This window comes from Euphorbia lathyris, chromosome 7 (assembly GCF_963576675.1).
Source record: "Euphorbia lathyris chromosome 7, ddEupLath1.1, whole genome shotgun sequence".
In the NCBI taxonomy this organism is placed as follows: domain Eukaryota; kingdom Viridiplantae; phylum Streptophyta; class Magnoliopsida; order Malpighiales; family Euphorbiaceae; genus Euphorbia; species Euphorbia lathyris.
Window position 1 is genome coordinate 74,910,319 of NC_088916.1, and position 14,940 is coordinate 74,925,258.

The 14,940-nt window shown below is 33.1% G+C and overlaps 1 protein-coding gene across 1 annotated transcript; it reads right to left on the reverse strand.

Moving 5' to 3' along the window:
• Positions 1–7,577: 7,577 nt before the first annotated feature.
• LOC136201268 (nitrate reductase [NAD(P)H]-like) lies at positions 7,578–13,133 on the reverse strand. The gene is made up of 4 exons (XM_065991893.1): positions 11,980–13,133; positions 11,052–11,192; positions 10,198–10,430; positions 7,578–9,063 (listed from the first exon to the last, which is right to left on the reverse strand). The coding sequence occupies exons 1-4, from the start codon at positions 13,016–13,018 to the stop codon at positions 7,723–7,725; spliced, it is 2,754 nt and encodes a 917-aa protein (XP_065847965.1). The 5' UTR covers positions 13,019–13,133; the 3' UTR covers positions 7,578–7,722.
• Between the last annotated feature and the right edge of the window lie 1,807 nt (positions 13,134–14,940).

Below are 14,940 nucleotides of genomic sequence, written 5' to 3' on the forward strand. Positions count from 1 at the left end.
GTATAAAAGTGATTATTAAATTTAGCATTCACGTACAAATTACTAAATATTAAATCTAGGGTTAATTACATATAAATGTCATGTGGTTTCGTCGATTTGCAGATTGATACATGTGGTATTTTTTTTTTTTTTTTGCAAATGCAACCTAGTGGTTTGTAAAATTTTACATTTAGGTTCGCTTTATCAGAATTTGACCGATAACGACCTCGAAATGAAAATTTTTAAGAGTTCAATGCTATTTTAAGCCAAAATTCTTCGGTTTGAGGTAATTTAGGTGGTGTTTTTATGAGAGAAAAAGTTAATGTTTAGAGAGAAAAAATTTCAAAAATGATGATTTTGAAAATTAAAAAAATATGGTTCCATACTAAATATGATACTAAACAACTTTAATTCTTGAAATTTTTTATTTTGAAGTCGTTATCGGTCAAATTTGGCAAAGTAAATAAGATGTAAAATTTTGTAAACTATGAGATTGTATTTATAAAGAAACATACTATAAATGCCTAGCTGTAAATTCTTGTAACTATAAGACATCTACTTATAATTAGCCTTTAAATCTAATATTTATTAAATGTTACAATTCAAGTTGGGTTAATACATATATTTTCCCCTGTGTTTTCGCGGAAAAACAGATTTACCCTTAAATCAAATAAACCCACAAAACTATCCCTGAATTTTCAATAAACCTACAATTATACCCTAATCTGACGGAGCTGCTAAACGGCGATGACATCAAACCTTCTTGTCTCAAAAAAAAAATTGGATGACGACAATTAAAATTCATTTGGTTTCTTATTATTTTCTATTACTATTGCTTTTGGATTAATTAGGAGGTTTAGACGCCATTTTATTAGGTTGATTGAGCTTTTATGAAAATGAATTTTGACCAATCTGTTCTTCTAACTTGCTTTTAATCGAAATTGAATGTACATATTTTTTTCTGTTTGTTATTGGTTGTTCTTTTCTGAAGTTTTTCTGGAGATAAGAAGGTTTGATGTCATCGCCGTTTAGCAGCTCCGTCAGATTAGGGTATAATTGCAGGTTTATGGAAAATTCAGGGATAATTTTGTGGGTTTATTTGATTTAAGGGCAAATCTGTTTTTCCGAGAAAACATAAGGAATTTATTAACTCATTCAAGTTTTATTAATAGGAATAGTTTTCTTTATTTATTATGTAATTTCATAGCTATCCTCTAATCTTTCTACTAGGTTTTAGCCCTCCAATTAAATTTGTTAATAATATTAGGTAATTTTTTTTTTTTTTGAATCAAAAGGTAAATTTATTCTCTACTTATAAAAAATGAAATATTAAATCATCAAGTGGTGTATTTTTTTTTCCTAAAGTATCAAGTGGGGTGTAGTTTTAAATATTATTAACAAATTTAATTGGAGGGCTAAAACCTAGTAGAAAGATTAGAGGATAGCTATGAAATTACATAATAAATAAAGAAAACTATTCCTATTAATAAAACTTGAATGAGTTAATACATATATTTGTCAGGCTGTTTGTCTGAAGAGCCAGAATCTCATCAAAGCTATTTTGAGACTTCGTCCTGCTTTTGGGTATCTTAATTTCTTCCATATTTTTAGGGAGCAAAACCGCGTGGCGGATCGCTTAGCAGCTGCTGGGCATAGGAGAATGTTAGGTGTTTCTACCCTATCTGTTCCTCCTTCTTTTCTTTTGCCTTCTCTCCTAGAGGATAGGATTGGAGTCAGCCTTCCTAGACTGATCCCGGTGTAGGTTTTTTGTTGGTTTTATTTTTTTCCTTTCCTTTCTTACCAAAAAAAAATTAATCATTTACATAATTAATTTTTCATACTATCCCTAAATTTTATGAAGTGAAAAATTAATGCCTTCATTCAATTTTTTTTACTATCCCTAAATTTGATGAAGTGAGAAATTAATGCCTTCATTCATTTTTTCTAAATGAATGAAGGCATTAATTACTAGTTTTGTAACTTCTTCACAAATAGGATATATACATAATATAATTTGGCCATTATAATCTATTCTTAGTTAATTTGAATTATATATTTATTTTATATCATACTTCAATTATGTATAAAATAACTTATATAAAAACAAATGTTTATTTGTTACCTAGAGAGCTAAGTCCATCTCTAACCCAATAGGCTATCTCAATCTCTATTTTTTATTTTCTATAAATCAATTTTTTTTTCCAACTCACTATATTATTTATTACATCAAAAAGAATATTCTCTACTTTATCGCATTCTACGTTAATATTTTATTCCTTTTTACATATATAATCATTATTATTCAAATCGAGCGTTAACTTAACTATCGTTAGTTTTGCTAAATATATTGTTCAATTCAATCATTTACGATTTTATCCATAATACACATCAATTTATCAAAAAATAAAAAATATAATTATAAATAATATATACTACAAAATATAATTTTTAATAACATTTAACTAATATTAATTAAATTACAAAAACCTAAATCACATTATCTAATATTAATTAAATCACATAAAACATATTTTAAAACAAAATTAAAATATTTTAAAAATAATAATATTATATTGTTTCCATTTTTGGTTAAAGTTGGAACTCCACACCAAAGTGCGGTGGAGTTTTGGCGGGGGTTGGAGAGCCAACTACTGCCAATTTAGCATCTCTAGCCCTCATATGGTGAGGGTTGGAGATGCTCTGAAAAGCAAAAAAAAAAAAAAAACACCGAGAAAAAAAATGCTGATACTACATAACTCGGTTTAGGAGTGTTTCGGAATATTTCCAAAAATGAATTGTTTCGAAAGTTTACAGAAGATATAATGATCCAGAAAAAAAATGTCACCAACATGATTCTCTTTCTGATAAGTATAAGTAAATAAAACTCACAAGATAGAGAAAGGAAGTTAGAATTCTATTGATTATAAAGATTAATAATTAACAACTTAAACTTAATTACTTAAATAATCCTGATTAATTATAAAGATTAATAAGTACTTCTATATTTAACACAAACATCCCAATCCCCAAAATTGAGTTAGGCCTCGTTTGTTTATGGGCAAATATTGGATAATGAATTTGTTTAAATGAAATATTTTTTTGGTCGAAAAACATGAAAAACAGTGAATGATTACTATTTCCAAAATAGTAAAAAAAAATTGAGTAATATTAAAAAAATCAGTAAAATACTTTACTATTTTTAAAGTGAGCTGCTAAATACCACCCCAAATTATTTATTACCGTCTACATTTGGACTTTTTTTGCCCTTATCATAATTTTGATCAAAAACTGAAAATTCTCTCTCCAAAATCATAAATCCGGACAACAATAATTGAAATTATGAAAATAATTGATGTGTGACAATCCGAACCCCGAAAATGGATGATTACAAGTTGGAAATATTAAAATTTTACATTTTTTTTTATCAAAGAACTCATGAAAATAATATGTATTTTTCATGATGATTTTGCATTTTTCGTCACAAAAAATTGGAGAATTTTGCATTTTTCGTCACAAAAAATTGAACGATTTAGTAATTACGATTTTGCACATTTCAAAATTTGGCCTAAACGGATGCAGCATCCGCCCAGCCCATGGTTGGGGCGGATGCAGCATGCACCCGACCCATGGTGGGGCCAGATGCGGCATCCACCCGGCCCATCCGCCCCAACCATGGTGGGGGCGGATGCGCCATCCGTTCCCGCCATGGGTTGAGCGGATGCCGTATCGCCCCCACCATGGGTCGGGCGGATGCCGCATCCGTTTAGGTCAAATTTTGAAATTTTTTCTCAATTTTTTTCCCAGTTTTGAAATTTTTTTATGCAAAGGGCAAAATTGTCCAAATGGAAGCGGTGATAAGTAATTTGGGACGGTAAATAGCAAAACCCTTTTTAAAAGGGTCAAACATTTTTTCATTTTCTTCGTATTTTTTTTATGGAGTAGATTAAAAAAATTTATTGATTTATTTTTCTAAGTAAATAAACACCGAAAAATCAGAAAATATTTTTCTACGCAATATTTTTATCGGTCTTACTTTGATTTAATTTTGTAATGCAATTTTTACATAATAATAATACACTAATTAAAAAAATTCACCCAAAAATCTATATGTACTACATACATATGATTAGAAAACTGTGATTTGACAATATGAAAATGATAATTCATGAAACTAGAGAACAAATGTTGTCTCTTAAAGAAACTCCAAACTTGAGTTAAACCTTCCAATCACTTTTTTTTTCCTGAAAAAGATGAGATTAAATCATTACAGATAATATGTGATCAATAATAAAAGAATAATGTACTTGCTTCAAAAAAAAAAAAAAAAAAAAAAGTACTTATTTTTACAGTGGTGAAAAAACTTTGGTGCAGAAGATAAGGTACTTTAGTCACACAAATTCTTTTCACCAAGTTAAAGTTAAAGCTGCATTACTAGTTTCTATCAGTACTTGCATTTTTAGTTGAGTGTACCTTATAAATTGAAATCTTTTGTCACTTTATTAAAAAAATAAAATGAAGAGTGGTGAGATTTAACTACAGGGGATATTTTCTCGGGCAAAGTTCAAATAAAACCCTTTTGGTTTCACTAATTTTCAGATAAACGACTGTGGTTTATCTTTTTGTCAAAACAAGGATTGGGGTTTTAAACTTGGATTAATGCTATTAAAACCATCTTTAACGATCTGAAAATGAAAATTTTCAAGAATTAAAGTTGTTCAATGTCATATTTTCTATGGAATTGCATTTTTGATTTTCGAAAATCATCTTTTTTGGAATTTTCTCTCTCTAAACATTAAGTTTCTTTCTCTTTACCAAACATCATCTAAACAATCTCAAAATAAAAAAGTTGAAGAATTAAAGTTGCTTAAAATATTAGTAGTTCTTAAAATATGTCATTTTTGAAGTCGTCAAAGGTGATTTTAATAGTATCAATCGAAAAAGTCCTTATTTTGTTAAAGTTAAAAACCTCAATCATCGTTTTGACAAAAAGTAAACCACAGTCCTTTATCTGAAAATTAGTGAAACCACAGGGGTTTTATTTGAACTTTACCCTATTTTCTCACAATAATGCATCTTTTGAGAAAATGTCTAAGTAATGAATTATTTTTAGGGATGAGGTGTAAAAGGCAATATTATCAGAATCGGATCGGACATCAAACCGGATTGATGACTGGGTCACGGGTCACTTGATCGGACCGGATGGCTCGGATTGGTCGAACTGGATGACGTAATAAATAAATAAATAATATTTATATACATTAAATATATATAATTAATTTAAAATTATTTTTACACATTATATATTATCCAAAATAAATTATAAACAATTTTGGTTTGTTATTTTTTTTTTTTGTTAATTTGAGTCTTAAATATATAACGAATAAATTAAATTCAGAATAAATTGAAATATATTATAAGATCTCTTTAAAAATATATTATAAACTCAAAACGGACAAATAATGAGTGCCAAATTGATGCTCAAAGTGAACCATTTGAAATGGTTTGGAAGAGATAAAATGAAATTAAACATTTACATCCCACATAGGAAAGAAAGGAGAAACTTAACTAGTTTATAAGTAAATGGGCTTTACAAGCCTTTAACCAATTACTAGGGAAAAGATTCTCTCACGCGTATCGAGTACAATCGATTAACCATCAGGTTAGGAGCGCACCCGCACGACGTGGGCGACGCGAATGCCGCACCAAAATTCTAGCCATATTTTATTTTTAATTTCATCGTGTTTAAAATTAAAAGGACATTTAACGTGTAAGATTAATATCAATTTACCTTTCATATTGGCAATTAAGAGTAAATTTACTCTTAACATTGACAAGTTTAATCGATTTTAGATACCATTATACAAGAGAGATATTTTATTCCTTATTCACACCCCTATCAATTGGTTCTAAAAAAAATTTCACATTTTTTGTGATTTAATAATAATAGAATTGGAGATTAATATTTTTATATACAACGAAATATTTGTGGTTTTTTTTATCTAAGTCGTACAAAATACAATATAATTTTCTTTTTTTTTTTTGTTAAAAAATTAATATATGTTCATATGGTTGTGATATATTACTAATTAGTGATAAAATGTTACATATGTGAAATGTAAATGTCATGATAAATGATTGAAAATCGGAGAATCCTTGTCGATAAATTTTGAATTCGCTCTTGTATCAGACAACAATGGGCAATGATGAAACTAATTTCCTTCCTCACTTCACACCCAAACAACAATCATGATTGGACGTTCAAGCAAAGGAAAATGAACAAAAAAAAAAAAAGGATGGGTCCTAGACCTGCCCTTTACAAAAAAACGGGTTCTATCCCCGAATTTCGGGGACAGAATCCCATTCTTTTTTTTACCGTTCAATATTTTTTAAATAACTTACCGTTCAATTCTATTTTGCAACGTGACATTTTAGAGGCTTCCGAATAGCACCACACTTCTAGAAGTGGTATCACAGCCTCTGTCCGGAGGAACCGAGTAGCAGAGAGGCTCATGGCGGACGCACAGAGGGCGTATGAGACAGTGCATCGGCCCATGAGTGACGATGAGGATTATGTCGCCATGGATGATGGTGAGGATTATCCCGAGGTCGACCCTATCCCAGTTCATCGGGCTACCAAGGGGATTAGCGATCGTTTTGGTCGTGCCGAGTCATTTGGTAAATAATTTACATCCTTCTTTTATTTTGTGATTAGTTTACTTTAATTATTACTATAGAACTTCAATTGTTTAAATGTTATACGTGTAATATAATTGTAGAGAGCAGTAAGCGCTCGAGGGATGTTGTAGACGATGATTGGGTTGTGACGGATCCGGTCCCCAGTGGCTCAGTTGATGGTACTGTGATTCCCAGCTTCTTAGGACATGCTGCTTCTAGAATGTGGAGCGGGCAGCTGAGGTTGCAGCTCAGGGGCCATACTAGAGGGACATTCTGTAGGAGACTGACTGATTGGTATAAGGCCGCTAGCCCAGAAGTCAGGGCGCTTATACGGGGATCGAGACTATCACACCTCCCATTTACCATGTACACGCACATTGATATTCCCCTTATATGTGCTTTTGTGGAGCGGTGGCAGCCGGATACGTCATCATTTCACATGCCATTTGTGAGATGACGATTATGTTGCATGACGTGTGGGAGATTCTATGTATCCCAGTGGATGGACGACTGGTGTCTGCTGACATTAGGGAGAACAACTTCACATCCACACGTCATGCCCGAAATTGATTTTAGCTTTTAATATGAGTTTTTTAACTTAAATATTAATTAATAACATTTTGTTTTGTTTTTGCATTGGGTTAATCGTTTATCTAACGTGCGCACTGGCATGTTAGCAGTTTTACGACGGATAGATGCAAATACGTCAAAAGAGTAGTCGAAGGAACTAGATCGGGTTATACGTGATTGACATTTGACCAAATGATTATGAACCGTATTTTTAGTTGTTTAAACAGTATTTTCAGTATGTTTAATTGTTATGATAATATTTTCAATATTTGTAGTTGGTTGATAACACTAGTTTCCTTTTTATTACTAAACAGTAAAAAAATGAACAGTAACATTAAAAAAAAACAAGAAAGTGAACACTAACAGAATTTATTCAAGATATTACATTTTATATTTACATTAGCCTCATACATGCATATATATATATACATACATGCATATATATATATATATATATATATATATATAAAAGATTCTAAGAGAATATTCCTCAAGATTCTAAAAGACAAGCAAAGAGTCTTTGGTATCATAGTTCATCTTCTCTAAACTGGGTTGAACCGCAAACTTAATCATCGGTGGTGGCCCACAAGTCAAGGCCAGAACATCGTCCGAACCAAGAGGTATATGCGCCCTCAGGATACTCTCCGTGATGAACCCCACACTGTATTCCCACCCTTCCTTCCCAGATTCCACTACATACCACACTTTCACCCTGTGCGCATATTCCTTAGCCCAGGAATCAAGTTCTTCTCTCAACAGTATATCTTCCTCAGTACGATTCGCGTACACCACATACATCTCCGTCTCATCCTCCGGATCCTTCATAATCGCCTGCATCACTTGATAAATCGGCGTAATTCCGGTACCGCCGGAGATCATAGCGAGCTTCTTGGCCGACTTGGTTTTGCCGTCGACAATAAAGCTTCCACGGCCGGCGTATTCAATTTCGCCTAAAGGACCTTTGACGTCGATGAAGGATCCGAGTTGGAGTGAGTCGAGATGTTGACTCATTAACCCGCCGTTGGGGAATTTTGGGTGGACACCTTTGAAGTAAACCTTGATTACCAGATCGAAGTAACCAACGGTGTCGATCCCGGAGGTCGGAGTGTAAGCTCGCAGACAGAGCTTGTCGTTAATGGTGGCGCATAAGAAAATGTGTTTTCCGACCGGTAATCCCAACACTTGATCTTCAGATGGTAATGCGAATCGGAAGAGACGAACGTCGTGTGAAAGAGAGTCCTTCTTTATCAGTTTGCAATGGACTTTTTCTCGGGGAACAAGAGCAATGTTTCTCATCGGTGCAGTTTCTGTAATCGGAGCAAGATGTGTTTGCAACAGATTTGAAGCGCCGTGGACGGAGTTATTAGGGGAGGAAGCATTAGAATCTGATGTGTACACCGTTGATTCGACTAATTCTCCGATTCGATAATCATCTATCATTTTCTTCCCTCTATCGGAGTGAATCCCTTCGAACTCATCTGAGCAATCTGTGCCGGCGACTAACAGAATACTGGTGGGGCCGCCGGGATGATCTTTGTAAAAGCGAGTGCAGTCGTAAACGTGACCGTGGACGACAATCCAGCATGAGTCGGCGGTGTTATGTCTCCTCACCTCCGCCATTGTGAAGGTTCTGGAAGTAGTGTTCATGAATGGAGTTGAGACACTTTTCTTCAGTGGTTGGTTGGTTTCCGATAAGCTCTCGAGGTGTCTTTCCTTCTCCATCCAGCCGCCGGACTGGGTTCCTGGCACAGTTGGGTGCTCGAACACAATTCCGATTTCACCCTTATGACGTTTGCACACATTTGTCTTGATTCGGAACCAGCAATTGTTCATCATTCCCTATAAATTTAATATAAGAATCATAGTATTAGAATAGTGGTATTGGAATCTTGTAGACGTTTGGTTTAACAATAATATAATTAAATTAAAACTATATAATAAAAAAATTAAATATCTTGTTTGGTTCACATGCATTTGAAACTTTCCAATTAGAGAGTAATATTTTTTAATTTATACATAGATTAAGTTTTAATATATGTTTAAATATATAAAGCTTAGTAGGTTTGACAAGAATCTTTACACAAGTTCTATTGATGTGCATCACGAACAATAAAATAACAAAAATGTGGAATCTTATAATATACTCTCATTTTATATTCTTAAAAGGAGAAAAGGTAAAACCATTCCTATTAGAAATATTTAAAGTACAATAAAAAGTGTATATTATTTTTTATATCCAATGGAACATATATGTGCGACTAGTATTGTTCAAATAGAGTTGTCAATTGCTTTTCATAAAGTAGTGATTCTTTTTTAATTGGAAGTATTGATGAATTTAAATGAAATCAACCACTAGGTTGGTGGTATAGGGCATAGAGAATACTTTATCAAAAGAAATAAAATTTAACTGAAAATTTTCAACATAAAGATAAGTAAATTGACAACAAGTGCATTTCTCTGGAGACAGAATTCAAAATCTATGGGCTAAGGAAATTAGAATGCATCAATAGTATTCTGGCAATGATCTGCCTATATGTATCTATAAATTTTCTATTCAAAATCTATGGGGGTAAGGAATGGAAATCTTAATTAGAATGCACCAGTAGTATTCTGGCAGTCATCCCTCTAAATATATCTATCAATTTTCTATTGACTAAAAGTATTCTGACAGTCATCTTCCTAAATGTATTTATCAATTTTCTATTGGTTAAAAGTATTCTGGCAGTCATCTCTCTAAATGTATCTGTTAATTTTCTATTGGCTAAACAAAGTTTTCAACATACAGGTGTTCCTGACATTTCCAAATTTCAATTTCAGAATGCTATTGGCTATCCTTTAAAGTTATTATTGACTGAAACTAAACAATTGAATACATATAGATATTTCTATGTGTTTACTAATATATAAATATTTGTGTATGTATATGAAATGGAAATAGGAATAAAGATAAAAAAAATAAAAGAAAATATTTACCATGACATTCCAAATGAGTTTTTCAGGTTGGGTATTGAGAGTTTCATCCCAAGCACGCACGGCAACTTCTTTGGCACCAAGAAGGTCCAATACTTCAACCTCAAGTGCCCAAAAGCACCAACACCAATATTTTCCATACTTGCTAGGCTTTTCTTGATGGTCCAAGTTGCAAACTCGCCATGTGTCACCACCGTCCAAAGTTACTTCCACTCGGGTCACTTTCTTCCCACCACCTACAAATAAAAATTGCACAAGAAACGAAAAGGTTACTCCCTCAAATTCAGGTTGGACAACTTGCAATTGTATAAAAACATAAATTTAACTCCAACTTGCAGTTATTTCCAATTCTGTTCTTTTGTATCCAAATTAGGCATATGTTTCAAGAATATAGCTGTTGAAATCGGATCCTTCCACTAGCTCATTGTATGCAGAAGTTCCAAGAATAAAAGCATGACTTTTAGTCACAAAACAATGTACCAAAAGAAAAACATAAAAAATGAAAGGGATAAATTTGGTTTAGCAATTAGTTAATTTTAGTTAAAAAAAAATCACTGTTTTTAATATTAACTAAATATTTTATAAATAATAAAATCAAAACCAACTATAAAACAATAAAAATAAATAAATAAAATCAAAACCATATAGCCATTAAATCACCAAAATATGCATAACCTTTTAATTTTTAAAATTTGATTGTGCTAATTAGGAGTGATTTGGTTTAGTAACTATAGTTGTTTATTAGTTAATTCTTTTCCACTGTTTTTCAATATTGACTAAATATTTTATATTTACTATTTAAAATAAAACAATAAAAATAAATAAATAAAATCAAAATTAAATAGTTACTAACTCACCAGAATATGCATAGCCTTTCAATGTGTATGGTCTTTGAGTTGTCCACGAGTTGATCGGCAACACTTCTTCATGAGAAGGTGTCGTTATCACTGAATTTATATTTAACTCGTTGATAATGTATTCCGGCTTATACCACCATGCTAAAATCACAAAACATATATATAAATAAGAGTTAGTAATTTGTATTTGATACAAATGCAATTGTTTAAACAAGTATAATATTAGTTGCAAGTTACCTACTGCATTAGCAGTTCAAAATTAACATATATACATAAGAGTTAGTAATTCCTATCTGATAGGACTGCAGTTGATATTATACAATCATAATAATGATTGTTAGTTACCTTCTGCATTAGTAATTCCTATCTGATAGGACTGCAGTTAATATTAAACAAGCATAATACTGGTTGTTAGTTACCTTCTACATTAGGAGTTAAGAATCAACATATATATATAAGAGTTAGTAATTCCTATCTGATACAACTACAGTTGATATTAAATAAGCATAATACTGATTATTAGTTAGGGTTAGTAATTCTTATCTATCTGATAGGACTAGTTAGGGTTAATAGGACTAGTTAGGGTTAATAATTCTTATCTGCAGTCTGCCTTAGCAGTTCAGAAGCAACATATATACTACTGCAGTTGATATTTATACAGTAATTCATATCTATCTGGTAGGACTAGTTAGGGTTAATAGGACTAGTTAGGGTTAAAAATTCATATCTGCTACAGTAATATACCATTGGAGTTCATATTTATACATCAATTCCTATCTGATATTACTGCAGTTGATATTAAACAATCATAATTTTGATTGCCACTTAGGATTAGTAATGTCTATCTATCTGATAGAACTAGTTAGGGTTAGGGTTAGTAATTTCTATCTGGAGTTAATATTAAACAAGCATAATAATGATTGTTTACCTTCTTTATTAGCAAGTTCAGAATCAACATGAGAGGGTAGAACTCTGTTGTCATGGTAATGATAATAGTTATCGGATTCTTTAGTAGTAACAATGATTCTCTTCACCCATTTAACCATACGACCACCAATAAACCCGGGAATAATCATCCGAACGGGAAAACCATGATCAGGAGCTAAAACTTCACCGTTTTGCATGTAAGCTAGTATAATATCTCGGGCTGGATCCATGGCCATTTCTATGCTAATGCTGGTACCATACTTGGACCCACCGCCACCTGGAAGATCCTCAGCCCCTTCAAAGCACACATTAAGAGCACCTTTTTTGCGACTGTAGATGCCACATCGCTTGAGCACCAAGTGCAATGGTACACCGCGCCACACTGAAGTAGAGAGCCCTCCAGGCCCCCAGTTAAAACCAATGGTTTTCTTGACCATATTTTGCTCTTTTCGCCTATTACCCGCGCAAACCAAGGTCACGGGAAATTCCTGGCTCGGAAACTCATTAACCAACTGGTCCATAGTGAACCGGATCGGTTTTTTCACCAAACCGAAAATCTCAACCGTCCAATCCTTCCAACTGCCTTTCGGAACCTCACCGTGGTTCCGTACATAGTGAAGCGGAACCGGAGTAATGAACCCGTGGTGCATAAGTCGGGCTAACGGAGCTTCACTATTGAAAGGATGTTTACCGGTGAGACGGATCATCGCCGGATTACGTTCAATCCAGTTATCAGCGCTTCCTAGGTCTCTAGCATCAACATTCGCCGGTTCTAACTCGCTATTTCCTCTCCGGATTAGATCTCTGTAATCCTCTCCTTCTCCCTCATCATCGCTGGACAGATCTTTATCTTTATCTTTACCTTTACCTGCCTCCAACATCGGCACAGGCTTGACTTGAGAGCGAGTAAAATCCTGGCCGAAGTTGAAGTTTCGAACGGGAGAACCAGAACGGTGAGATGGACCGGCTTTCATTGAGCGGACGACGCCGTTCAAGGCTGTGTCAAGGTGATACTGACGGTTATCGACGGATGCCGCCATTGGAGAGTAAAGAAACGGAGAAAAAAGCCTTTTTCGCTTTTTGTTCTCAATTTTGAAAATGAGAGATTTCTTAGTGAAAGATAGATAGGTGTTTGGGTTGGAGGCGGAAAAGAAGTTGGAGTATGTTAAGGTATATATAGGAGCCATGGCCTGGGGACTTGCGGTTTTGCAAAGCTAAACGAGTGAAATGGAATAGGGGGACCCAATTTGATTGGATCCCAATGGTTGTTATTCTAACTAGCTTACGTCAATAAGAAAAGAAATTAATAAAGTTTGCATAACAAAAAATCAAAAGCTATGAATGGAAATATTTCTACAATAATAGTAGGAAATCTATAAAACTAGTTCAATGAGAGTCTTATTTATTATGCTACTACTAAATTAGATAATTATGATACATTTTTTTAAAAAATATTTTTAATATATATATATATAACTATCAAACATAATACAACATAAATATATTCTAGATATTAATATAAGATTTATAATTTACCATTAACTATAAGCTTGAACTTTTAGTTAAAACGGTTCCATGACAAAATACCTTTAGCTACTTTTCTTCAAGTTTATTTTCCAACATCATTTTGAAAAAATTTATTGATTTTAAATATATAATAATTAATTTTAATTTTGAGTTAGTTGAAGTAGTTTGAAGTTAATTCTAAATTAGTTATACGCAAGTGTTGTTCGCAATTTATGTTTTTATAAAGTAACTTAACCTAGTTTTCGATGGTTCGCAAATCGCCAATTGCGAACCACCTTGCTAACTATTTTTCATTGTTCACATTTTGTATAAATTGAGACCCAACTGCGAAGCTCATTTTGCAATTCATATAAACTACGACGTAGTATATAAAAATATGATTCACAATTCCTCAAATGCGAAGTGACTTTGCTAAAATGCGAAGAGTCAAGTTCAATCAATTTCAGAATTGCGAACTACCTATTTTATGTCTTTGTTTAATATGATATGATTCTTATAAGAATTTGACATTGGATTTTACTCATTTCAGTAGAATTATATTCACAAAGTTTGTTATTTGTTTGATCTCGTGGAATGGTCAATGGAAAAAGTTGCAAGTACTATGACATACGTGGGTGATGAATCGAAGTTGCTCTGGGTTTCAACAAAAATCAAGTGGGAGAGGTTAAAAGAGAGCATTTTCACTTCTATAGGTGTTGGTTCAACTTCATTTGACATACGTATGTCTATGCAAGCAAAAGACAGCCCAAATAAACATCTTAGAAAAGTAGTATCTATTATTGATCGCAATGATGTATGATATTCCTTTGAAACTAAGCATACAGTTTTTGAAAACTTTTTCTCTAAGTTCAGCATGAAGACATTATCAATGCGAGGGGCAGTTAAAATTAACTCATTAGTTTTACCCTCGTATATTTTACGTCCAGTGTCATCAAATATAACCTTTCTCCCATTATCACATAGCTGAGCTACGCTGAGTAAGTTATATTTGAGTCCGCTGACTAGGGAGACTGACTCAATAGTAAGATTACCTCCAACGGTTCCTGACCCTACTATCTTACCCTTTTTGTTGTCTCCAAAACTTACGCTTCCTCCTCGTTTACGCTCAAATGTGATGAACTGAGTTTCATCACCAGTCATATGCCTCGAGCATGCGCTGTCAATATACCACATCTTTGACTTCTCAGCACACCTCAGACTTACCTGCAATGTAACTAGTTACTCTTAGGTATCCAATTCTTTTTGGGTCCTTGCTTGTTAGGTTCAACAGGTAAAGCATCATATTTAATTTTATGGCGGCATACTTGGACAGTATGGCCATTCTTTCCACAGAAGTCACAGCTGACCTTCCGTTTAGGATTTCTCACTGACTGATCAGCACCCCAGTGCTGAGCGTGCCAGCACACCTTTGTGGTGTGTCCTTTCTTCCCACAGA

Excerpts from the sequence above, each read along its gene's own strand:
- LOC136201268 (XM_065991893.1), bottom strand. The coding sequence starts at position 13,018 with ATGGCGGCATCCGTCGATAACCGTCAGTATCACCTTGACACAGCCTTG. Across the intron at positions 11,193-11,979 it reads TGAACTTGCTAATAAAGAAG|CATGGTGGTATAAGCCGGAA; the intron begins GTAAACAATCAT and ends TTGTGATTTTAG. Across the intron at positions 9,064-10,197 it reads AACTCATTTGGAATGTCATG|GGAATGATGAACAATTGCTG; the intron begins GTAAATATTTTC and ends TTAAATTTATAG.